Source organism: Salmo trutta, chromosome 9, assembly GCF_901001165.1.
Source record: "Salmo trutta chromosome 9, fSalTru1.1, whole genome shotgun sequence".
Classification (NCBI taxonomy): Eukaryota; Metazoa; Chordata; class Actinopteri; order Salmoniformes; family Salmonidae; genus Salmo; species Salmo trutta.
In genome coordinates, this window is record NC_042965.1 from 10,940,879 (window position 1) to 10,967,045 (window position 26,167).

General features: G+C 42.2%; 1 protein-coding gene across 2 annotated transcripts in view; it reads left to right on the forward strand.

Annotated features, from left to right (window-relative positions):
* Positions 1 to 26,167, forward strand: part of trpm3 (transient receptor potential cation channel, subfamily M, member 3) — a 242,754-nt gene that overhangs the window by 109,353 nt on the left and 107,234 nt on the right. For both annotated transcript variants that reach the window (XM_029762368.1, XM_029762369.1), the window contains exons 2-6: positions 6,263 to 6,342; positions 13,378 to 13,579; positions 14,006 to 14,219; positions 15,251 to 15,375; positions 15,862 to 16,033. In XM_029762368.1, coding sequence (XP_029618228.1) covers positions 6,263 to 6,342; positions 13,378 to 13,579; positions 14,006 to 14,219; positions 15,251 to 15,375; positions 15,862 to 16,033 — 793 coding nt within the window. The remainder of the gene's footprint in view (positions 1 to 6,262; positions 6,343 to 13,377; positions 13,580 to 14,005; positions 14,220 to 15,250; positions 15,376 to 15,861; positions 16,034 to 26,167) is intronic.

Here is a 26,167-nt window from a genome sequence, read left to right on the forward strand (position 1 = left end):
CTTTGCTAAAATCCCTGTCTACAATAAATGCATCCTCTGGATGTATGGTTTCCAGTTTACATAGAGTCCAGTGAAGTGAACTTTCAGGGCCGACGAGGTATCAGCTTGGGGGGGATATACACGGCTGTGACTATAATCGAAGAGAATTCTCGTGAAAGATAATGCGCTCGGCATTTGACTGGATATAATTCTAGGTCATGTGAACAAAAGGTCTTAAGTTCCTGTATGTTGTTGTGTTTATACCATGAGTCATTAATCATAAGGCATACACCCCCACCCTTCTTCTTACCAGAGAGATGTTTGTGTCTGTCGGCGCGATGCATGAAGAAACCGGGTGGCTGTACCGACTCTGACAACATATCCTGAGTGAGCCATGTTTCTGTGAAACAGAGAACGTTACAATCTCTGATGTCTCTCTGGAAGGCAACTCGTGCCCTAATTTCGTCCACCTTGTTTTAAGTAGAAATTGGACATTGGCGTGTAATATGCTCAGGAGCGGTGGATGGTGTGCCTCTCCTGCGGAGACCGCGTTGTTTTGGGTCGGCCTCTGGGATAAGATCCCATGTCCAGGGAGGAGGTCAGAACAAAGGATCCGCTTTGGGAGAGACATATTCCTGGTCGTAATGTTGGTAAGTTGTCATCGCTTTTATATCCAATAGTTCTTCCCGGCTGTATGTAATAACACTTGAGATTTCCTGGGCAAACAATGTAAGAAATAATACAGAAAAAGACTAATAACTGCATAGTTTCCTTAGGACCTGAAGCTAGGCGACCATCTCTGTTGGCGCCACAGAGGGAGAAGCTCTGGATAAAAAAGACTTATGAAAGACTGAACCAGGTTTTCCTCTAGGATTTTGCCTGTGCTTAGCTCTATGCCATTTATTTTATCCTAAAAAAACTCCCCAATCCTTGCCGATGACAAGCATGCGCATGTAAATGATGCAGCCACCACCATGCTTGAAAATATGAAGAGTGTTACTTAGTGATGTATTGTGTTGAATTTGCCCCAAACATAACGCTTTGTATTCAGGACATGAAGTTCATTTCTTTGCCACATTATTTGCAGTTTTACTTTAATGCCTAATTGCAAACAGGATACATGTTTTTGAATATTTTTATTCTGTACAGGCTTCCTTCTTTTCACTCCGTCATTTAGGTTAGTATTGTGGAGTAACTACAATGTTGTTGATCCATCCTCAGTTTTCTCCTTTCACAGCCATTAAACTGGCCTCATGGCCTCATGGTGAAATTCCTGAGCGGTTTCCTTCCTCTCCGGCAAGTTAAGAAGGACGCCTGTATCTTTGTAGTGACTGTGTGTATTGATACACCATCCAAAGTGTAATTATTAATAACCATGCTCAAAGGAATATTCAATGTCTGCTTTTTTTTACACATCTAACAATCTTAACAATCTTAACGAGGCATTGAAAAACCTCCCTGGTCTTTGTGGTTGAATCTGTGTTTGAAATTCACTGCTCGACTGAGGGACCTTACAGGTAATTGTATTTGTGGGGCACAGAGATGATGTAGTCAATAGGGTTCCCCAGTAAACAGCCGGCGCAACAGCACACCATCATTGCTAATTAGCAAGTTATTTGGCTTGCTAGCACAAAATGACAAGTTTGTGTTTCTTGACCCAATCAACAAAACTGAACAAATTAGATATATACAGTAAACACACTGACTTGTTCTTGCCAGCACAGTCACCGGATCTCAAACCGATTGAGCTGTTGTGGGAGCAGCTTGACCGTATGGTATGTAAGAAGTGCCCATCAAGCCAATCCAACTTGTGGGAGGTGCTTCAGGAAGCATGGAGTGAAATCTCTTCAGATTACCTCAACAAATTAGAATGTCAAAGGTCTGCAAGGCTGTAATTGCTGCAAATGGAGGAGTCTTTGACGAACGCAAAGTTTGAAGGACACAATTATTATTTCAATAAAAAAATAATTATTTATAACCTGTCAACATCTTGACTATATTTCCTATTCGTTTTGCAACTCATTTCATGTATGTTTTCATGGAAAACAAGGACATTTCTAAGTGACCCCAAACTTTTGAACGATAGTGTACATACAAATTACCTCGACTAACCTGTACCCCCACACATTGACTCGGTACTGGTACCCCCTGTATATAGCCTCGGTATTGTTATTTTATTGTGTTACTTTTTATAATTTTTTTTACTTAGTTTATTTTGTAAATGTTTTCTTAACTCAATTTCTTGAACTGCATTGTTGGTTAAGGGCTTGTAAGTATGCATTTCACGGTAAGTTCTACACCTGTTTTATTCGGCCCATGTGACAAATACAATTGGATTTTATTTGATTTGTCTAGCACAGCAAATAACGACAGTGCTAGCGTGATATGAAGGTAGAGAAAGATCAGCTTATCTTGTTAGCCAGCTAGATAGATACATTTCTCTCATGACAGCAAACAATATAACTGGAATAAATGTAGCTAGTATACGAGTCCAATGTTTGACGGCCACATTGTTTACATGAAAAGTTAGCTAGCAGCACCCCACTATCAACCCCTATCTCCCTCTTCACCATTCTGTCTCCCCTAGCTCTTCATCTGCTTCCTCCAAAAGGCAACTATATTTCACCCAGATGTATTGCCTTCTTAGTTTCAATTAAGAAACGTACTGTAGTTTTCATTAACCGCTAGCTTGTGCTAGGCATGTATTATCGACTTCACGTTACAAGGCCACGTTACAAGTGATTGGTTTACATATAGTAAAGCTAGACTATAATACAAATGCTAGCGCCTACACCTAGCGGTGATAACTTTGAACTGCATATTAATTACACCAGGATGACGCAACATGAAGCCAACAAATTGCAACTTTATTTCAAGCAACATGTATTTTGAAATTAAATCAAATAACCTTAAAATATTCATTTCTGCACACCCTCATGATAGTGCTATTTGCTAATGATGTCTATCTCCTGTGCATGTCATCCTTAAGGCCTACCTTCATTACAAGGCTTGCACTAATCCATTTCATGATGGAATGTACAGTAGCTGTAAAAGTCAAATCTGGTATCCTTCAACATGGTTAGCCTCATTAATCTAATGAATAAGGAAAAACCCACACACGGATCTTTCCAGTATCAGCTTTGTATTTTCTTTCAAGTTATTAGCAAATGATTCCCACTCACATAAGTTATCTCAGATGTGTGAGTGCTTTTCCTATTTGTAATAACATCATTTCAACTGGAGAAAACATCTCAACAAAATATAAACAGTGTGTGAGGATTTGCTAATCCTGTTTCAGCATAGAAATGACAAGCCACATGGACAAGTGCATTGGACTTGCCCACGAGGCCAATACTAATCCCATCATATGTCTGCATTGAGCATGCATGCCATAAATAATCTCACATCCACTGTAGTCTAAACGGTCGAACACAGATAGTGGAGGCAAGAGAAAAATACCCTGGAGAGTGACCATAGTGAAAGCCCATCCCTGTATGGCTGACCGGGCCGGGACGCAAACCCTAATCAAATGACACGTGTAGCTAGCATGCCAACCACTGGAGAAGGAGAACAGTGAGCGTAGCAGAATTAATCAAATCGGTGCAAAATACTGAAATACTTTTGATATTAAAATATAGATACATTCATAATAGACAGGTGGAGACCCTACCTCAAGTCTCAGGAGGGATGGCATCACATCACAGTGGCTACTAAACTCACCTGCAGCTCACCTCTGCTACAGTCGCTCCCCTTTCACCTCCTCCTACGCCACCGAAAGTGTAACTCAGCCGCCGACTGTGTGATCTGAGTCAATGTAGCAGAATGAAATACCCATAAAATGCATTCTGTGGGTGCTAGATTGACTCAATTCACAAAGAGCTCTGGTGGTTGCTGAGGTTGATGCGGAGAAGGAGAAGGTCAGTGAGTGTAGCACAGGGGTGAGTGTGTAGCACGTGAGCTACTTGACAGGTTAGTGCTAGGCCCTATCTCAATTCATCCTCGATTCCTCTCCTCACCTCCTAAATACCCATTGGAGAAAAAGGTCAGAGTGGAGGGACCTTGTACCTTCTCCAATACAGTTGCGATACAATACATGTGAGGAGATAGAATGTGAGTAATCAAGGAAAGACAGTGAGACAAAGCTCTAGTAGCTATCGTCCGGTGATGTCAACTGCCCTGAAATCTAAAGTACTGTTACCCTAGCCCAACCAACATCATGGTTTAGGTAGGATAATGGACATTGCTTTGTGAGTATGAAGTGCTGTTGTGGACAGGGGTTGCATCCTAGGTCAGCCGTACAGAGATTGTTACACCCACACCAATGATCAAGACTTCAGCTGCAGCGCAAATTTGTGTGACAAACAAATAAAAGATTGAGTGACAAACAAATAAACAGACAAACAGGGAATGTTTAATGACCAACACACACGATACTTAGATCAAAGAATCAACACTTTATTTAATCAAATATAAAGAATGCATATGTAAATGGTTATTGGGTTTACTCCAAAACAAGATATGTTTGAATAGTTAAATGAATAATGTGTAATATAAATAATAAGCATAAGCATAATGTCAGGGCTGGACTGGAACGGAAACCTGCACACCAAGTAACTAGATCTCTAGGAGCAAGGTTGGCCATGCATGTTCTAGGTCAATCCGTTGTTACTTTTAACATAATTTTTGTAGTCCTACAACCAATTCTAAGAGTAAACCAATAGCATGTAAAACCCATTGGAGATATACTCTTCAGTCTCTCCAGGACTTGGGACTTTCTTTGGGACCTTCATCTGCAGAAATTAGACCAGGACTTGCTTCATTATTCTCAAGTGATATAATATTTCATATTTCATTGCGATTGTATTTTTGTATTGTCATAGTTCTCTCTTTGGGTCTGGAAAGCTAATCATTAGCTACCTAGCTTAGCTACTAGCTAGCTGGCTAACATTGTTGTTTTTAGCAGATCAAGCTAACGTTTGTGTAATAAAAAAAAGAATATTGGAATGCTATCTATCCTATTTACATGTAGCTAACTAGCTACCTACCTGACGTTACCTAGAATAGATGGTTAACTTGATAAACTACTTACCCGTGTGCTACATATCCTACTGGCGCCGCCACCTCCTGCTGCGAGCATTACTATCCATGCAGGCAATGCACCCCGTTGTGATGCTTCTTTGGTAAATGTAGAAACTTACATTTTCAAAAATAGATTAGTCCCCAGACATAAGGACCATCCCACCCGTGAATACTATGGTAATTTTGACCTTGAGAAACAACTAGACCAAGTTAGCTAGCTAGCTGTTTACAGCCGCAACGGAACAGCTGTTGTTTACAAACTCATCAGAAGTTCTTTGGGGTTCCTTGTTCACTTCCGCTACTCCTCAAAAAGCTGTTTAAAAAGGTATATTGTCAGTGACGGATCCCAGTCCAGTGCTGTTGTTGTAGCTCTCTCCCTCAGACCCTGCAGTAGACATGACAGCAGCATCCAACCAACACACACATTTCTTTCCATTGGCTATCAGTTATGCTGTAATACCATGGAAATGAGGAAATGGTCCATATTTATGGACTCCACAGGGGCAGGATGAAGAACTGCTCATATCTAATACATTCAAATAGAATTTACTGCCTGGGTGCACAGACCATCCACTTACTCTCTACACTTTATCTCAATGGGGAAATTCCTGTGTCAATAAACTATATAAAATCTTTGCATTTGAGTGTGGGTTAGTTTGCATGGATGAGTTTGTGAGTTAAAATACAAATGCATGTAAGTGTAAGCTTGCGTTTTGCTATACTGAGGTGTGTGTGCGTGCGTGCGTGCGTGCGTGCACATGTTTGATAGTTATTTCCAACGCTTGTTTTTAAGACATCAAATATGCATCTTAAATAGTCGATAGCAGATAGGAGACATGTGGCTATATGGTTTATATGTACGCACTTCAAATTCTGCAAGAGCTAGCTACCTGGTCCTTGAAGGGAATGTGTCTGTGTAAGACTAACTAAATCCCCTAGGTATTGTGAACTTAATATGGTGATCCTCCCTACCACTCTAATGAAGTACTTTGTCACTTGGTAGAGACATGCCTCTCCTCCTCCCAGGTAATGAGTTGGGCTCAGATTGGGCTCAGACTCGCACTGAGGGTTTAGCTTGGTACTAGCTGCCTGCATGCCTCTTGATGTGGCACCTGTAATGACCTAGCCTCACTCTCTCACATTAAGAATCCTGTTTTTGAGTTTGAGGGACGAAGTGACTGAGCGTCTTCTCTTCTCTCTACAGGCACAGAAATCGTGGATAGAAAGAGCCTTCAGCAAGAGAGAATGTGTTCATATCATAGTGAGCGCCAAAGACCCCCATAGGTAAGTGAGTTTTAGAATACAATTTTGTCATCCAATGTGAATGGGAAATGATATTATTTACAACCTCCCAGACACCATACATGGCACAGTTGATCAGCGGCGGCCACTGATTGGCAGAATACCTGGGGCACGAGATGGTTGTTGTCAACAACGCAGCGTGACAGAAATATGTCAAGTTTTCAAACTAACGGTAGTTTCTTTGAGACGATATATAAAGGGATCTGTGCATTTGAACAACAGGATAAATATACCTATTTCACATTTGCATAATAAAACCGAATGACCCCTATTGCAATGCAATAATCGAAAACACATGTTCTAACTGGGGATAGCTAGCTAACATAAAGTCACAAAGCATGATGCGCTAGCCAGTTAATAAACATATTTCTGAGTTAGTTAGATATGAGTTTAAAAATACCTGATATTTTCTAACTATCTAGCAAGCTACTGTACCAGCAAGCTATAGGTAGATAGATCAAAGGTAGATAACTGGTTAATTTGACCAAAATAAATCAACAAACTATTTTTCTTTATTTCTCAAAATTACTGTAGCTGGTTAATTAATTTGTTCATGCTTTGTGATAAACCCGGTTTTACTCTGTTTTTGTCCACACAACTTGTCACCCTGTCACCTACAGTAGAACCTGACAAACTAAATCAGGGAGAAACTACAAAATTGGCCATGTTTTTTTCCCTAACAGATCCGCGATGAGAAAGGTCTTGCAAGTGTATCCCTCTATCCTTCCACTCTTGTTAGATGTAGTTGTCGGGTTTATCAAGTCCCAGGCTCCTATGACTGTTAAGATTATTTATTTACAAGTTAACTACAAATTGACTTTTTGCTTAAGTGCCATCTGATAGAGCAGATCTAGTCATGTCTAGGTTCCCATCTTCAACCTAGAGTCACGTGTGGAAGTAAGCCATCTGGCGCGAGAGACTGATTGGGACGAGACTAGAGCGCAGCCCCATAAGTTCTGACTGAATGCACATTTGAGCGCCCCAGGACGGTCCATTTCTTTGTGCTATTATAAATTATGCCATAGGCAGTTCCCCCTTATGGCAACACAATCCAAGCAATGCTTGCATGGAGGCGGAACTGCCGCTGCTGGCAGTCACTGAGGGGCAGAGTAGTAAATATCTGAACAGCTTGTTTTGAACAATACATTTTTCAAACTTTTATGAGCATTTAAAACAACGACAATCCATCATTACTTTAAGACATGAAGGTCAGTCAATCTGGAAAATGTCAAGATCTTTGAAAGTTTCCTCAAGTGCAGTCACAAAAGTGATCAAGCGCTAATTGAAATGCATTCCAGGTGACTACCTCATGAATCTGGTTGAGAGAATGCCAAGAGTGTGCAAAACTGTCATAAAAGGCAAAGGGTGGCTACTTCAAAGAATCTCAAATATTAAATACATTTGATTCTATATATGTTATTTCCTAATTTTGATGTCTTCAATATTATTCTACAATATATAAAATAGTAAAAATAAAGAAAACCATTGAATGAGTATATACACTGCTCAAAAAAATGAAGGGAACACTAAAATAACACATCCTAGATCTGAATGAATGAAATAATCTTATTAAATACTTTTTTCTTTACATAGTTGAATGTGCTGACAACAAAATCACACAAAAATAATGAATGGAAATCCAATTTATCAACCCATGGAGGTCTGGATTTGGAGTCACACTCAAAATTAAAGTGGAAAACCACACTACAGGCTGATCCAACTTTGATGTAATGTCCTTAAAACAAGTCAAAATGAGGCTCAGTAGTGTGTGTGGCCTCCACATGCCTGTATGACCTCCCTACAATGCCTGGGCATGCCCCTGATGAGGTGTCGGATGGTCTCCTGAGGGATCTCCTCCCAGACCTGGACTAAAGCATCCGCCAACTCCTGGTCAGTCTGTGGTGCAACGTGGCGTTGGTGGATGGAGCGAGACATGATGTCCCAGATGTGCTCAATTGGATTCAGGTCTGGGGAACGGGCGGGCCAGTCCATAGCATCAATGCCTTCTTCTTACAGGAACTGCTGACACACTCCAGCCACATGAGGTCTAGCATTGTCTTGCATTAGGAGGAACCCAGGGCCAACCGCACCAGCATATGTTCTCACAAGGGGTCTGAGGATCTCATCTCGGTACCTAATGGCAGTCAGGCTACCTCTGGCGAGCACATGGAGGGCTGTGCGGCCCCCCAAAGAAATGCCACCCCACACCATGACTCACCCACCGCCAAACCGGTCATGCTGGAGGATGTTGCAGCAGCAGAACGTTCTCCACGGCGTCTCCAGACTCTGTCACGTCTGTCACATGTGCTCAGTGTGAACCTGCTTTCATCTGTGAAGAGCACAGGGCGCCAGTGGTGAATTTGCCAATCTTGGTGTTCTCTGGCAAATGCCAAATGTCCTGCACGGTGTTGGGCTGTAAGCACAACCCCCACCTGTGGACGTCGGGCCCTCATACCACCCTCATGGAGTCTGTTTCTGACCGTTTGAGCAGACACATGCACATTTGTGGCCTGCTGGAGGTCATTTTGCAGGGCTCTGGCAGTGCTCCTCCTGCTCCTCCTTGCACAAAGGCGGAGGTAGCGGTCCTGCTGCTGGGTTGTGGCCCTCCTACGGCCTCCTCCACGTCTCCTGATGTACTGGCCTGTCTCCTGGTAGAGCCTCCATGCTCTGGACACTACGCTGACAGACACAGCAAACCTTCTTGCCACAGCTCGCATTGATGTGCCATCCTGGATGAGCTGCACTACCTGAGCCACTTGTGTGGGTTGTAGACTCTGTCTCATGCTACCACTAGAGTGAAAGCACTGCCAGCATTCAAAAGTAACCAAAACATCAGCCAGGAAGCATAGGAACCGAGAAGTGATCTGTGGTCACCACCTGCAGAACCACTCCTTTATTGGGGGTGTCTTGCTAATTGCTATAATTTCCACCTGTTGTCTATTCCATTTGCACAACAGCATGTGAAATTTATTGTCAATCAGTGTTGCTTCCTAAGTGGACAGTTTGATTTCACAGAAGTGTGATTGACTTGGAGTTATATTGTGTTGTTTAAGTGTTCCCTTTATTTTTTTGAGCAGTGTATATATACTGTATACAGTGCATTCGGAAATTATTCAGACCTTTTAACTTTTTCCACATTTTGTTACATTCTAAAATTGATTACATAATTTTTGTCTCTTATCAATCTACACACGATACCCCATAATGACAAAGCAAAAAACTTTTTTCATAAATGTTTGCATATTTATTACAAATAAAAAACAGAAATATCTTATTTACATAAGTATTCACACCATTTGCTAATGTATGAGACTCGAAATTGAGCTCAGGTGTATCCTGTTTCCATTCATCATCCTTGAGATGTTTCTACAACTTGATTTGGGTCCAACTGCGGTAACAAAATTGACACACCCCTCTCTCTATAAGGTCCCTCAGTTGACATTGCATATCAGAGCAAAAACTCTGAGCACGAAGGAATTGTTCGTAGAGCTCCGAAACATTATTGTATTGAGGCACAGATCTGGGGAAGGGTACCAAAAAATGATCCAACATTGAAGGTCCCCAAGAACACAGTGGCCTCCGTCATTCTTAAATGGAAGAAGTTTGGAACCACCAAGACTCTTCCTAGAGCTGGCCACCCGGCCAAATTGAGCAAGCGGGAGAGAAGGGCCTTGGTCAGGGAGGTGACCAAGAACCTGATGGTCACTCTGACAGAGCTCCAGTGTTCCTCTATGGACATGGGAGAATCTTCCAGAAGGACAACCATCTCTACAGCACTCCACCAATCAGGCATTTATGATACGGTGGCCAGACAGAAGTCACTCCTCAGTAAAAGGCACATGACAGCCTGCTTGGAGTTTTTCAAAAGGCACCTAAATGACTCTGACCATGAGAAACAAGATTGTCTGGTCTGATGAAACTAAGATGAAACTATTTGGCCTGAATGCCAAGCGTCACTTCTGGAGTAAACCTGGCACCATCCCTATGGTGAAGCATGGAGGAGGCAGCATCATGCTGTAGGGATGTTCTTCAGAGGCAGGGACTGGGAGACTAGTCAGGATCGAGGGAAAGATGAACAGAGCAAAGTACAGAGAGATAATTGATGAAAACCTGCTCCAGAGCGCTCAGGACCTCAGACTGGGGCGAAGGTTCACCCTCCAACAGGAAATCAACCCTAAGCACACAACCAAGACAACGCAGGAGTGGCTTCGGGACACGTCTCTGAATGTCCTTGAGTCCACAAGATTCCCACAATAAGTTGGGTGAATTTTGGCCCATTACTACTGACAAAGCTGGTGTAACTAAGTCAGGTTTGTAGGCCTCCTTGCTCGCACACACTTTTTCAGTTCTGCCCACACATTTTCTATAGGATTGAGGTCAGGGCTTTGTGATGTCCTTAAGCCATTATGCCACAACTTTGGAAGTATGCTTGGTGTCATTGTCCATTTGGAAGACCCATTTGCGACCAAGCTTTAACTTCCTGACTGATGTCTTGAGATGTTGTTTCAATATATCCACATAATTTTCCAGCCTCATGATGCTATCTATTTTGTGAAGTGCACCAGTCCCTCCTACAACATGATGCTGCCACGTGCTTCACGGTTGGGATGGTGTTCTTCGGCTTGCAAGCCTCCACCCTTTTTACTCCAAACATAACGATTGTCATTATGGCCAAACAGTTCTATTTTTGTTTCATCAGATCAGAGGACATTTCTCCAAAACGTACTATCTTTGCCCCCATGTGCAGTTGCAAACCGTAGTCTGGCTTTTTATGGCAGTTTTGGAGCAGTTGCTTCTTCCTTGCTGAGCGGCCTTTCAGTTTATGTAGATATAGGACTCGTTTTACTGTGGATATAGATACTTTTGTACCTGTTTCCTCCAGCATCTTCACAAGGTCCTTTGCTGTTGTTCTGGGATTGATTTGCACTTTTTTCACCGAAGTACTTTCATCTCTAGGAGACAGAACGCGTCTCCTTCCTGAGCGGTATGAGGGCTGCGTGGTTCCATGGTGTTTATACTTGCATACTATTGTTTGTACAGATGAACGTGGTACCTTCAGCCGTTTGGAAATTGCTCCCAAGGATGAACCAGACTTGCGGAGGTCTACAATTTTTGGGGGCTGATTTCTTTTGATTTTCCCATGATGTCAAGCACAGGCACAAGTACACCTCCAATTGAATATCCCATGATGTCAAACAAAGAGGCACTGAGCTGGAAGGTAGGCCTTGAAATACATCCACAGGTACACCTCCAATTGACTCAAATGATGTACATTTGCCTATCAGAAGCTTCTAAAGCCATGACATCATTTTCTAGAATTTTCCAAGCTGTTTAAAGGCGCAGTCAACTTAGTGTATGTAAACTTCTGACCAACTGGAATTGTGATACAGTGAATTATATGTGAAATAATCTGTCTGTAAACAATTGTTGGAAAAATGACTTGTGTCCTGCACAAAGTAGATGTCCTAACCGACTTGCCAAAACTATAATTTGTTAACAAGAAATTTGTAGAGTGGCTGAAAAATTAGTTTTAATGACTCCAACCTAAGTGTATGTAAACTTCCGACTTCAACTGTATATATATATATATGTATGTATGTATGTATGTATGTATGTATGTATGTATGTATGTATGTATGTATGTATGTATGTATGTATGTATGTATGTATGTATAAATACACTAACGTTCAAAAGTTTGGAAAACGTAGAAATGTCCTTGTTTTTGAAAAAAAAAAAATTTTGTTAAAATAATTTGTTAAAATAATATCAAATTTGTGAGAAATACAGTGTAGATGATGGCAGCATCTGCTTTTCTTTTTTCTTTGTTTCATGTCTATTTATTATTAAATCCTCACCCTGTACTTGCTTCCTGTCTCCCAGCGTCTGCCATCTCAAGAACAAAGGGTTATTCAAAGATTCTGCTATGGAAACAGTTGAAGAACCCTTTTAGGTTCTAAATAGCACATTTTCTTCTAAGTGTATGTGATATGTCACTCTAATGAATGAGAGGTGTATCTCTAAAGGATGTAATTAAATGTTTGTTTCAATGAATCTACCATATGTTCTGCCTAAGTGGGCATTCAGAACAAACATAATAAACACACCCAAGAAAATGTTGTGAATCACCAAAATCACTATTTCTATGGAGTTACATCACACTGAAATAAAGCATGTAATTTGCAGAATGTAGCACAGAATTTGAAAAACGGACGTTTCCCATCCCCCTTCCCCTCTCTATCGCTGTCAAATGGTATTATGGAAATGTAGAATACTGCTATCGCTCCAGGTGACAGATGGAGAGGAAACTGCCTGACTCGAGCACAACCCACACATCACACTAGAAGCTACTGTTTGTAAGCTCTGGAGGAAAAATGTTGGTGCTCCAGGATCAAATTGTTACTTTTACATCTGTAAAAACCGAGTCGACGACGTGCAGGTGGATAGAAATGTTTTTATTTTATCTCAGGCCGGCGCTTACATCATCTCAGAATAAAGTTTCCAGTTGTCTGCTTTCAGGGGCTCCTGTCTGGATCTGTCACATTTCAACTCCATTTATGTCCTATGCATATGACCATTGACCACTAGTATGACCATACATTAAATGGTTTAACAGATACGTAGGAAGGAGAGAGAGTCTGCTGCATGGGGTTTGTGTGGACAGCCTTTGAAATCTGTTCTCTCACAGTAGATGAAAGGGAACTTTCCCCACATGTCACTTCCTCCTCCCCAGCTCTAGTGCACATATGGGGTCTGTTCAGAAGGATGCAACACGTTCATAGAGAAATGTATTATGTAGAACAAACCTGAATGTCCGATATGTAGAATACGGGAATCATGTCAGCTTTATTCATGATAATTCTATTGGCAATGTTCAGAATGTTTCACTTCACCTCTGAGTTAGACGAGGAGAGTGAGGAGGAAGACAAGGAGGTTGGGAAGGAAGATGAAGAGGAGGAGAGTGAGGAAGAGGAAGCCAGCCCCTGCTCTGACTACCTGTCCACCTGTTCCCTCCTCAGGTGCTGCTGTGGCCGTCTGATTGGTCAGCACGTTGGCCTGCCCCCCGGCATCTCCTCCAGTCAGAATGATAAGGCGGAGCGTCTGGTTAAGAATGACAGCCTATCGGAGAAATGGTCTATCAGCAAACACACCCAGCTCAGCCCCACCGACGCCTTCGGAACCATCGAGTTCCAGGGAGGGGGCCACTCTAACAAAGCCATGGTGACCGCTTTATACATGGGATTGAATCATATAACATTGCTTTACATAGACATAGGATTGATAGATAAATAAGGACATATTCACATTAGCATGATCTACAGACAGATAGGGCCTATCTACATGACTGCAGACAGATATCTTGATGAGTTAAAATAATCAGATTCCAATGAGCTTATTAAATGTATGGATTCAAATGTTTTGAACAGCTTTATTGTGCTCTCTCATTTTAATCTATATTTTACATTGATTCAATACCAACAAAATGACACCCATTGGTTGTTTGATTATATATCAGACAGTTCTTTATTTTCTGTTTCACAAATAAAATGCACTGTGATAGGAAAAGATTCAAGACAAAAAAAGTGAGAAGACATACTTTAACATCAAACATATACAAATTAATGTAATTTATGTGTTCATTTGCAGTATGTGCGCGTGTCCTATGACACCAAACCAGAACTCCTGCTACACCTGATGACTAAGGAGTGGCAGCTGGACCTTCCCAAGCTGCTCATCTCAGTGCATGGGGGCCTGCAGAACTTTGAGCTGCAGCCCAAACTCAAACAGGTCTTCGGCAAGGGCCTCATCAAGGCTGCCATGACAACGGGGGCCTGGATCTTCACTGGCGGGGTCAACACAGGTGGGCTGGGTGGGTGGAGGAATAAACCAGGCCCACTTAGCGGGCTAATAACAACCACGTGCTGTGTCGTTGTTACCCATTAACCCTATGCTTCTGTTTGTCGCTGCTCTTGTTTTGTGTTAATCATTAAAAAAGCTTAACCCTAATGCTTACCCTAACCTTAACTGTAGCTGCAACATTACATTTGGGTGTAATCTCGCTGGCAGGTGGTCACCTCAAAGGGTTACCCCATATATGGGAAAGGTTATCAACAGAAAGAGAAGAGAGACAGGTGTGACAGAAACGAGAGAGAGGGGCAGAGATTGGATATAGAAGAGAAAGAATGGGGGAAGACAGATGGCGAGAAACCGAAGAAATAGAATAGAAACAGAGAAGGAAAGAAATAGACGGGAGGGTGAAAAATGTATGGAGAGGAGGACTTCGGGCACAGAAGGAAGTGAATAGTGAGTGTCAGGCAGAGGGTTGAAATGAGATAATAATAATTGATTGGATTTATATAGCACTTTTCTACCAACTAAGGTACCCATAGCGCTTGAATACAGAGTAGGGGGAAACTCACCTCATCCACCACCAATGTGTGGCACCCACCTGGGACCCTCCAGGCGTGACTGGGGGGGAGATAGAGGGGGAGAGAGTTTGAGAGAAAGGGGGGGGGGGCTGATATATACAGTACCTGTCTGTCGCTCTGTGTCTGGGTGCTGTGTTAATGTCTGACTTTATCTTTTAGTATTGGGTGTGTCATTTATTTAAGATCAGTCTATGTATCAATAATGACAGAATGCCTCTCTTTCTTAATCTATCTGTCTAAAACACCTACACATAAAACTCTCTCACTCACATGTACAATCTATTATCTCTCTCATGTCACACACACACACACACACACACACACACACACACACACACACACACACACACACACACACACACACACACACACACACACACACACACACACACACACACACATATATATATACACTCTCTCTCTCTCCCCCTCTCTCTGTCACATATCACAAACATACACTCAGGGGTGATCCGGCATGTGGGTGATGCGCTGAAGGACCATGCCTCTAAATCCCGGGGGAAGATCTGCACTATCGGTATTGCCCCCTGGGGCATTGTGGAGAACCAGGAGGACCTGGTGGGAAAAGACGTAAGTTACAGTGTGAGTGTGTGTGTGTGTGAGTGCTTGCAAGCGTGTGTGTGAGTGCATGTGTGAGTGCATTCATACATGTGTGCCCATACTGTATTTGTATGTGTGTGTGTGGACGTGTTACATCTAGGGGGTTTAGGGTTAAGGTTAGAATTATGTTAATGGTTAGTGTTAGGAGCTAGGGTTAGGAGCTAGGATCAGGGTTAGGGTTAAGGTTAGGGTTAGGGTTAGGGGTTAGGGAAAATATGATTTTGAATGGGACTGAATTGAGTGTCCCCACAAGGTTAGCTGTACAAGACTGTGTGTGCGTGTGCATGTGTGTGTTTGTGCCTTCTGTATTTCTGTGTGTATGGGTGTTTCGATCTCAAGCACTACACCCAGGATGCAGTTGACCAGAGACTATATATTGTCTTTTACAGTTTATTTTCTAAACATCCTGAGTAAGCGGAAGGTGTTGATGATGAATACTTTGTCGTGGTCCAACAGGTGGTCCGACCGTATCAGACCATGTCCAACCCGCTGAGCAAGCTGACTGTGCTCAACAGCCTGCACTCCCATTTCATCCTGGCCGATAATGGGACAACAGGGAAGTACGGTGCTGAGGTCAGACTGCGTAGACAGCTAGAGAAACACATCTCCTTGCAGAAAATCAACACACGTGAGTGAAGCCTGCCCCTGTCAATCACAGCAAGAGCCAATGACAGGCTTTTTTTGAAAAAATGATACCTGCACAGTGCACACTGTATAAATGATGACCTTCCAATGTTAATGTATTCACCTATGGGAGAGATGTTTTAATTAAATATTAAGCAGGTATTTTCATTTCTTTTCATATTCCCTAAGTAATTTACACTGCATCTGCTAAACCTGCTGGATGTTGGTACTCTACTATGACCCAATGACAGGCTCGTTCATGTAGACAACCTGTTCAATATTTCATATCATATTCATGATGGTATTCTGTCAGATTTAGCCTGAGGTAATTCTCTTCAAAAGGCTTTGAAACTGGCCCTCTCTATCTTGGAGATTTTTACCCTGAACCAAGTATTTAATCACCTGACACAGGTCATCATCGCCTCAACTGAAGCCAGTAATCCTCCCTTTCCACTTCTTCTAGTGTGTGTGTGTGCATGTGTGTGCGTGTGTGTGTGCATGTGTGTGTGTTTGAGAGAGCTAGAAAACCTCACTGATTCAGAGCTCGTATGTACGTACATGTACACAACACAGCCACTGCTGGTGTTGAGAGTACAATTAACTTTTACAAGTGATCTCTTAGTGATGGATACAGTTACATATCGGGACATACATTTTGACAATATCTCAATATTATTTTTGAGCTAGTCGGCTGTATCTGCGCAAAAACGAAATCATTTTTCCTTCTCTTGTTCTCCGTCTTCTTTTAAAATGGTGAGCCAATATGTTTTCAGCACTTTTATTTCCATGACTGATGACTTGTTTTCTCATGGCTCTCTCTTATCCCTCTGCAGCAGACATATAGTAAGTGACATGTTTGGAACGTCATCGCAATAAAATTGCAGTATCGAATTGCAATTCATATAGAATCGTGATACTTAAAGAATTGCAATATATATCGTATTGGCGCCTCAGTATTGTGATAATATCAAATTGTGACATCCCTGGTAATTCCCAGCCCTAGTATCTGTCTGTTTGTTAGTGTATCCTCCACAACGGCATTATTTCTGAAGAAGGATTGTGAGCTTGTCTATGTGAGGCCCTTGTCACGTCACCTTCTCCTACTTGAATTTCCAATGAATTATGGAGCCTGAGAACCACATTTATTTGCATAAATATAAAATGCACACACCTCGTTGCCGCCACTCTTAAAATAGACTTCTCAATCATTTTAAATGGAGAGAAGCCAGAAATGAACCTGCTTCTGAAAACTGTATTTTTCATCAGTTATTTTTAACCAAATTCCTGCTATGATTGATTGTACCTGTCGGCTAGTTTTATCAACAAATCCCTGTTTTCATTTATGACTATTAAAGTATTCTATGCTCATGAAGAATTTACATTTCCCATTTTGCACAGTAAACCTTATGGAAATACTGCTATATGATATGATTGCTATCCCCCAAATTTTCATAAAATGTATGTCCATAACAGTTCATTGGTTCCTCAGTAGGCCTATCCTGTTTATCAAACTGATACATTTGCAGTCTTTTCTAATAATTATGAACTTACTCTCAGTCTGTTTAGTACTCAGTCATCCAAACTCCTTCATGTCTCCACCTTGAACCTAATGGCTCCTTACAATGTCCTGTATAACCTACCACGTTCTGCACCATACACTACAATCACTTTATGCGATATGACACTGTTTTATCAGTATATACATGAATGTCAACATTTTTCACATATAAAGATACAACCCTTTTTTGCCATGTTTGTGACCATTCAACAATGACCTCTTAACCATACCTGCTTTACACTTTTTAAATTTCTATTAATGGTTACACCGACTATCTGCACTGACCTTATCTTGCACTACTCTATGTACACTCACAAGACTATATATAAACACTATATACACACACTCACACACACTTACCTGACACTCTCACACAAAACCCACACACATAACACACACAAGAATATTGACACAACACACACACACACACACACACACACACACACACACACACACACACACACTTTCACACTCATATGCTGCTGCTACTTTGTTCTTTATTCTTACTCTTATTATTAATTCTCAAGGCCAGGTTATACTTGGTCTCAGCGGTGTAAAGTACTTAAGTAAAGATAATTTAAAGTACCGCTTAAGTTTTTTTTTAGGTATCTGTGCTTTACTATTTATATTTATATATACACATTCTCCCTGACACCCAAAAGTACTCGTAACATTTTGAATGCTTAGCAAAACAGAAAAATTGTCAAATTGTCGTGGATGAATCAGAATTAGTTGGGTAACATAGATGATTAAGATGTTTTATTAGTATAATATGCTTATGTGAGATACTTGTCATTAGAAAGTGTCCTTTGGACTCTGGTATGTTTCAGTTGCACGTTTCCCTTAGCTGGGGCTCAGACACTTGGGGCCCAGAGAGGGGAGAGGTCAGACTTGTCTTTTATATGTGAATGTCTCTTTACCTATTCTTAAACCATGTGAAGGGATGGCGTGATTAATGGGGAACCAATGACTTGTCTCCATAATGTCTGTGAGCAAGTCACACCCTCCTTTTCTTTATTGTGGGGAGGTTTATGGAAGTAACTGGACCCTTGTATGTCCTCTCTTAGATCTCACACTTATCCTGTGATAACATATGGCCTAGAGGCTCACTCCCCCCAGTGAGCCTGTCCAGGAGTGGGGTCAAGAGGGGGTTTGCTTGAGATGGGAGTATCTAGAGTTGACAATTGATATATGCCATTGGATGAAATGGTGTTTTTGTTCAATACCGTACCAGGGAGGGACGGTTCTAGGGGGACCAGATACTGGGCTATACAATGAACCCTGTTGAGATAGCAGTTACTGCCTGCTGTGTTTTATGGATATCTGTCATACAAAACTTAACCTTGTGACCCATTCTATGTATCTGTGGTTTGTCATGTACGTAGAGAGGGGTGGACCGTGGGTATAAAAGCTCTTTGTATTGAAGGTGTTGTCACTTTATTCAATGGTTCATTCAAGAGAGTGCATTATTGAAGGTCAAGTGCTTTTGCAAAAGTATCTTAATTATTAAAGATGTAGTGAACTCGGACTGGTGTGTTTAACTCTCCTCATTTGGTAATGCAGAAATTAGCCACCACAAAATTCACACACTTATTATCACGTTTAGGTAAGACCCAGATGCAGACAGTGTAGAAGTAACAAGAGTTTATTACAACCACAGGGGCAGGCATACAAGAGGTCAAGACAGGCAGGGGTCAATAATCCAGAAAGGGTGTAAAGGGTCCAGAACGGCAGGCAGCCTCAGGGTCAGGGTAGGCAGGGGTCAATAATCCAGAATGGTGGGGTACGGTGCAAAACAGCAGGCAGTCTCAGGGTCAGGGCAGGAAGAATGGTCATAACCGGGAAGGACTAGAAAACAGGAGCAGGAAAACAGGCAGGAGCAGGGAAACAAACTGGTAGGTTTTACGAACCAAACGAACTGGCAACAGACAAACAGAGATCACAGATATAAATACACAGGGGATAATGGGGAAGATGGGTGACACCTGGAGGGGGGTGGAGACAATCACAAAGACAGGTGAAACAGATCAGGGTGTGACACTTATCAAGAGAAAATCCCTGGTCATCCCTACTGCATCTGATCTGGCGGACTCATTAAACACAAATGCTTCATTTGTAAATGATGTCTGAGTGCTGGAGTGTGACCCTGGCTATCCGTAATTTAAAAAAACAAGAAAATTGTGCCATCTGGTTTGCTTAATATAATGAATTTGAAATTACTTTTACTTTTAACAATTACATTTACTTTGATAGTTAAGTATATTTAAAACCTAATACTTTTAGACTTGTACTCAAGTAGTATTTTTCTGTGTTACTTTCACTTCTACTTGAGTCATTTTCTATTAAGGTATCTTTACTTTTACTCAAGTATGACAATTGGGTACTTTTTCCACAACTGCTTGGACTATCAACATGACTCTGACAATTAGAGTGTCGCTGCTCAAAACATCATTTAGTTTATACCACAGTTGAATGTCTGTAGACCGTCGCTACGACTGTCAGTTTCCTTGTCGCACAGACATGAAAAAAGTTAAAGTCTCTGCAACTGTCGCAAAGTCTGTTGTCGTGGTTACCAGACTGCCATAGCAACCACCTCCTGTGACGAAGATGACGCAGGAGTTCTAAAATTCTCAGAGAGAATTGCCTACTTTAATTTCGGCACACTGTGGCAGTAAGCTATTTTCTGTAAGTTCGCCATTACCTTGTAAATAATTATGTTGTTGTTGGTTTATTTTCGTTTAATAATGAATTAAAAGTAGCTAAAGTTAAGACATTGTCAGCTATATTCTGGTCATTATTTGAACTGGCTAGCCAGCTAGCTAGTTAATTAACTAGCTAACAATGAACCAAAGTATTGCTTTTAGAAAACTGCCTTTAGTTGCCTGGCATGCTAGGTTGACATTTACTGAATACATTTTAAACAGATAAGTTTATTGGTGTAAAAATAGAGAAGGTATGCTATTTGGAGCACCGGACTGCTTTCATGCAGAGGCTATCGTTTTTGACAACAACAAGTTTGATGATGGACGACAATAGAATGTTCATAATGTCGCAGCGACAATTGCCTACAGACATGTTGCTAGACAGACTGTAAACCAGCCTTTACTCATACCTTTATGTACATATCTACCTTAAATACCTCGTACCCCTGTACATTGATCTGTGTGTATAGCTTCATTCTTGTGTAGTGCTGGGGGAGTTTGGTTATTAAATAACTAATTGTCCGACATCGGTTCAATTACTTGAATTCCAATTAGTAGTGTTTTTCTTGTGAGCCAAACAGGCTATTTCTCTAGAGAGAAATCAAATAATTGACGAGAGAAATCAAGTCAAGAACGATGTGGGATGCTTGGCTGAAGGGAGTTGTAGTTTTCATTAAGCACATGTTCAACCTAGTTCAGCGCAGGAACTTGGTAACTAATTACAATGACCATAATCCACTGTGCATATTTTTTCTGTCTCGGACCGAGATGGATACGCTTTTACGCCTGCTATGTTTGGTTATATACACAAAGACGGCATGAGAGACAAATGTACATTTACATTTACATTTAAGTCATTTAGCAGACGCTCTTATCCAGAGCGACTTACAAATTGGTGCATTCACCTTACGCCATGTGGGACGATTTCGTCCCACCTACGTAACAGCTATTGTAATTCCAATGGCGCGATTTTTGAATCGTTAGAAATACTATTACTTCAATTTCTCAAACATATGACTATTTCACAGCTATTTAAAGACAAGAATCTCGTTAATCTAACCCCACTGTCCGATTTCAAAAAGGCTTTACAACGAAAGCAAAACATTAGATTATGTCAGCAGAGTGCCCAGCCAGAAAAAATCTGACACCCATTTTTCAAGCTAGCATATCATGTCACATAAACCCAAACCACAGCTAAATGCAGCACTAACCTTTGATGATCTTCATCAGATGACACACCTAGGACATTGTGTTATACAATACATGCATGTCTGTTCAATCAAGTTCATATTTATATCAAAAAACAGCTTTTTACATTAGCATGTGACGTTCAGAAAAAGCATAACCACCGCAAACTTCCGGTGAAATTACTAAAAGTTTGCTAAAATACTCACGATAAACGTTCACAAAAAGCATAACAATTATTTTAAGAATTATAGATACATTACCCCTCTATGCACTCGATATGTCCGATTTTAAAATAGCTTTTCGGATGAAGCACATTTTGCAATAATCTAAGTACATAGCCCGGCATTACAGGGCTAGCTATTTAGATACCCACCCAGTTCAGCCTCCACCAAAATCACATTTCCTATAAGAAAAATGTTCTTACCTTGCTTGTTCTTCATCAGAATACACTGCCAGGACTTCTACTTCAATAACAAATGTTGGTTTGGTCCCAAATAATCCATCGTTATATCCAAACAGCGACGTTTTGTTCGTGAGTTCTAGAATGCTTTTTCACGGTCCCGCGCATGGCGCGTTGGCTTGTCAAAAATGTCTAAATATTCCATTACCGTACTTCGAAGCATGTCAACCGCTGTTTAAAACCAATTTTTATGCCATTTATGTCGTAGAGAAGTGATAATATTCCGACCGGGAGTATGCATTGAGCCTAAACAGCCGAATAAAATTTCTCCTCAGAAGCGACTCATGCACGCGCATCATTGAAAGGTCCTCTCAGCATCCACTTACAAAAGGCGATAATATGTTACAACCTGAGGCTCCCTCGTAAACCTTCAGTTATTTCGCGGGCTCTGAGAGCCTATTGGAGCCCTGGGAATTGTCACGTTACAGCTAAGATCCTTACTTTTCAATAAAAAGAGGTAAGACGCACGACTCCTTGTCAGACAGGGTACTTCCTGCTTGAAGCCTTGTCAGGTTTTTGCCTGCCATAGGAGTTCTGTTATACTCACAGACACCATTCAAACAGTTTTAGAAAATTCAGAGTGTTTTCTATCCAAACCTGAACAATAATATGCATATTCTAGCTTCTGAGTTGGTGTAGGAGGCAGTTAAAAATGGGAACATATTTTTTCCAAAATTCTCAATACTGCCCCCTATACCAAACAGGTTAAGATATCCAGTGGAACAACCACTTTACAATAGTGCATCTAAATCTTTTGGGGAGGGGGGGTTAGAAGGATTACTTTATCCTATCCCAGGTATTCCTTAAAGAGGTGGGGTTTCAGGTGTCTCCGGAAGGTGGTGATTGACTCCGCTGTCCTGGCGTCGTGAGGGAGCTTGTTCCACCATTGGGGTGCCAGAGCAGCGAACAGTTTTGACTGGGCTGAGCGGGAACTGTGCTTCCTCAGAGGTAGGGAGGCGAGCAGGCCAGAGGTGGATGAACGCAGTGCCCTTGTTTGGGTGTAGGGCCTGATCAGAGCCTGAAGGTACGGAGGTGCCGTTCCCCTCACAGCTCCGTAGGCAAGCACCATGGACTTGTAGCGGATGCGAGCTTCAACTGGAAGCCAGTGGAGAGAGCGGAGGAGCGGGGTGACGTGAGAGAACTTGGGAAGGTTGAACACCAGACGGGCTGCGGCGTTCTGGATGAGTTGTAGGGGTTTAATGGCACAGGCAGGGAGCCCAGCCAACAGCGAGTTGCAGTAATCCAGACGGGAGATGACAAGTGCCTGGACTAGGACCTGCGCCGCTTCCTGTGTGAGGCAGGGTCGTACTCTGCAAATGTTGTAGAGCATGAACCTACAGGATCGGGTCACCGCCTTGATGTTAGTGGAGAACGACAGGGTGTTGTCCAGGGTCACGCCAAGGTTCTTAGCACTCTGGGAGGAGGACACAAGGGAGTTGTCAACCGTGATGGTGAGATCATGGAACGGGCAGTCCTTCCCCGGGAGGAGGAGCAGCTCCGTCTTGCCAAGGTTCAGCTTGAGGTGGTGAGCCGTCATCCACACTGATATGTCTGCCAGACATGCAGAGATGCGATTTGCCACCTGGTTATCAGAAGGGGGAAAGGAGAAGATTAATTGTGTGTCGTCTGCGTAGCAATGATAGGAGAGACCATGTGAGGATATGACCGAGCCAAGTGACTTGGTGTATAGTGAGAATATGAGAGGGCCTAGAACAGAGCCCTGGGGGACACCAGTGGTGAGAGCACGTGGTGCGGAGACAGATTCTCGCCACGCCACCTGGTAGGAGCGACCTGTCAGGTAGGACGCAATCCAAGCGTGGGCCGCGCCGGAGATGCCCAGCTCGGAGAGGGTGGAGAGGAGGATCTGATGGTTCACGATATCAAAGGCAGCAGATAGGTCTAGAAGGATGAGAGCAGAGGAGAGAGAGTTAGCTTGTACACAACACAACTATGAGAGAGAGGGATAGAGAGCTTGTGAAAGTATGCCTTATCTACTTTGAAGAACTAGTCAAATGATTTCTTCAGACAGCTCTGCAGCATGCTCAAGCAAGCTAGCCTAGCTAAATAGGATGACTAAAGACAGAACAGTAGGTGAGTACAGAGAACGTTGTCTGGCTATTTGGCTGCTACTGCCTGAACAGAGACAAGATTACATTTAACCCAGAAGAGTCTAAGCCCTGTCTAAGATGGGGGAGGGGGGGGGGTTCTACTAAGATATTTGGAATTGTTTTAAGAAGGTTACACCTCGGATAATTTAACTATTCGATGTTGAGTTTTAAGACCCATTGCAGTATCAAAAGAAAAACATGTTTGGCCTTACTGCTGCACTACATGACCTATGTATGTAGACAACTGCTCATCGAAAATCTAATTCCAAAATCATGGGCATTAATATGGAGTTGGTCCCCCCTTTGCTGCTATAACAGCCTCCAGTCTTCTGGGAAGGCTTTCCACTAGATTTTGGAACATTGCTGCGGGGACTTCCATTCAGCCACAAGAGCATTAGTGAGGTTGGGCACTGATGTTGGGGCAATTGGATCTGGCTCGCAGTTGGCGTTCAAGTTCATCCCAATGGTGTTCGATGGGGTCTAGGTCAGGGCTCTCTGCAGGCCAGTCAAATTCTTCCACACCAATCTTGTGTCATGCTGAAAGGGCCTTCCCCAAACTGTTGCCACAAAGTTGGAAGCACAGAATCGTCTAGAATGTCATTGTATGCTGTAGCATGAAGATTTCCCTTATCTGGAACTAAGGGGCCTAGCCCGAACCATGAAAAACAGCCCCAGAACATTATTCCTCCTCCACCAAACTTTACAGTTGGCACTATGCATTCGAGCAAACCCAGATGGTGAAGCGTGATTCATCACTCCAGAGAACGCGTTTCCACTGCTCCAGAGTCCAATGGTGGCGAGCTTTACTCCACTCCAGCCAACGCTTGGGATTGCGCATGGTGATCTTAGGCTTGTGTGCGGCTGCTCGGCCATGGAAACCCATTTCATGAAGCTCCTGACCAACCGTTTTTGTGCTGACATTGCTTTCAGAGGTAGTTTGGAACTTGGTAGTGAGTGTTGTAACCGAGGACAGATGATTTTTACACACTAAGCGCTTCAGCACTCTGTGGTCCTGTTCTGTGTGCTTGTGTGGCCTACCACTTCCCTGCTGAGCCGTTGTTGCTCCTACAGTTGACCAAGGTAGCAATAGCAGCAGTGGTGTGTAGTTATGGATGCCACAGGACGCCAGGCTTCCCCAAAAAATGTATCAATACATTTTAAAAAACATACAATCATTTAACTTTCGTCTCTCTAATTTTCCTTCAATTGGTAAGAGGCTGAATGTATCTCACAGGAGAAAGCATCCGAGCAAGCGAAACAGCACCCCTCTGTCTCTATACGTGTAGGCCATCTATCTATCTGATGCTGTCTGGTCCATAGCATTGAAGGCAAGGAAGCCAGCGAGCATCTGGCCCCCTTCACAAAACAATAAATAACAAATAATCAGAGTTGAGCTAAACTGAGCAAACTAGTGCACCAAAAAAAAAAGTGTCAAGGGAAGCCAGCGATGGATTTGGCGTCACTCCTAGCAAATCCCATTGAGAGCATACATCATTGACAGAAAAACTTGAAATGTTTAGCTAGCTAAAATTGTCCCTTTCCTAAATTATACATGGGTGGAGATAAGGATTTCGACTTGTGGTTTTACTAAATTCTTCATACTGGCCAATGATTACAGTATAACGGCGGTTATGATCCAACCATTAATTCATAAATTGGTGTGCCCCTGCACTGAGAGGATGGAAGTTCAATATGTAGCTAGATGTAGTAGGCTAATGTTAACTAGCTTAACGTTGCCCATGAATGGAATTTAGGCTAGCGGGGAAGCATTTTAGCCAGGTAGCCTAGGACAACAAAAAATAAAAGTGTGTACCGTATGACAGAGTGATAGACTGTTTCAACAACATGAAAGAGAGGAGGATGGCATTGGTGTTTCTCTACAAGTAGGGTAAGTCAACATGTATTTCTACTTGCACAAATGTGCACACACACACACTCACACAGAAATCAGAACCATGGACAGCCACATCATATTTAGCCTACGTTGATTGGACTAAATTGTTTTTGGTATCTTTTAGTTGTCACTGTATCAGACTAAGCAGAGGTGATTTGATGATGTTGAAGTGGTGCTGGAATAGCAGGGGCAGCTCCTGTTTTCTTTGCAACTTGTGGTAACTCTCTG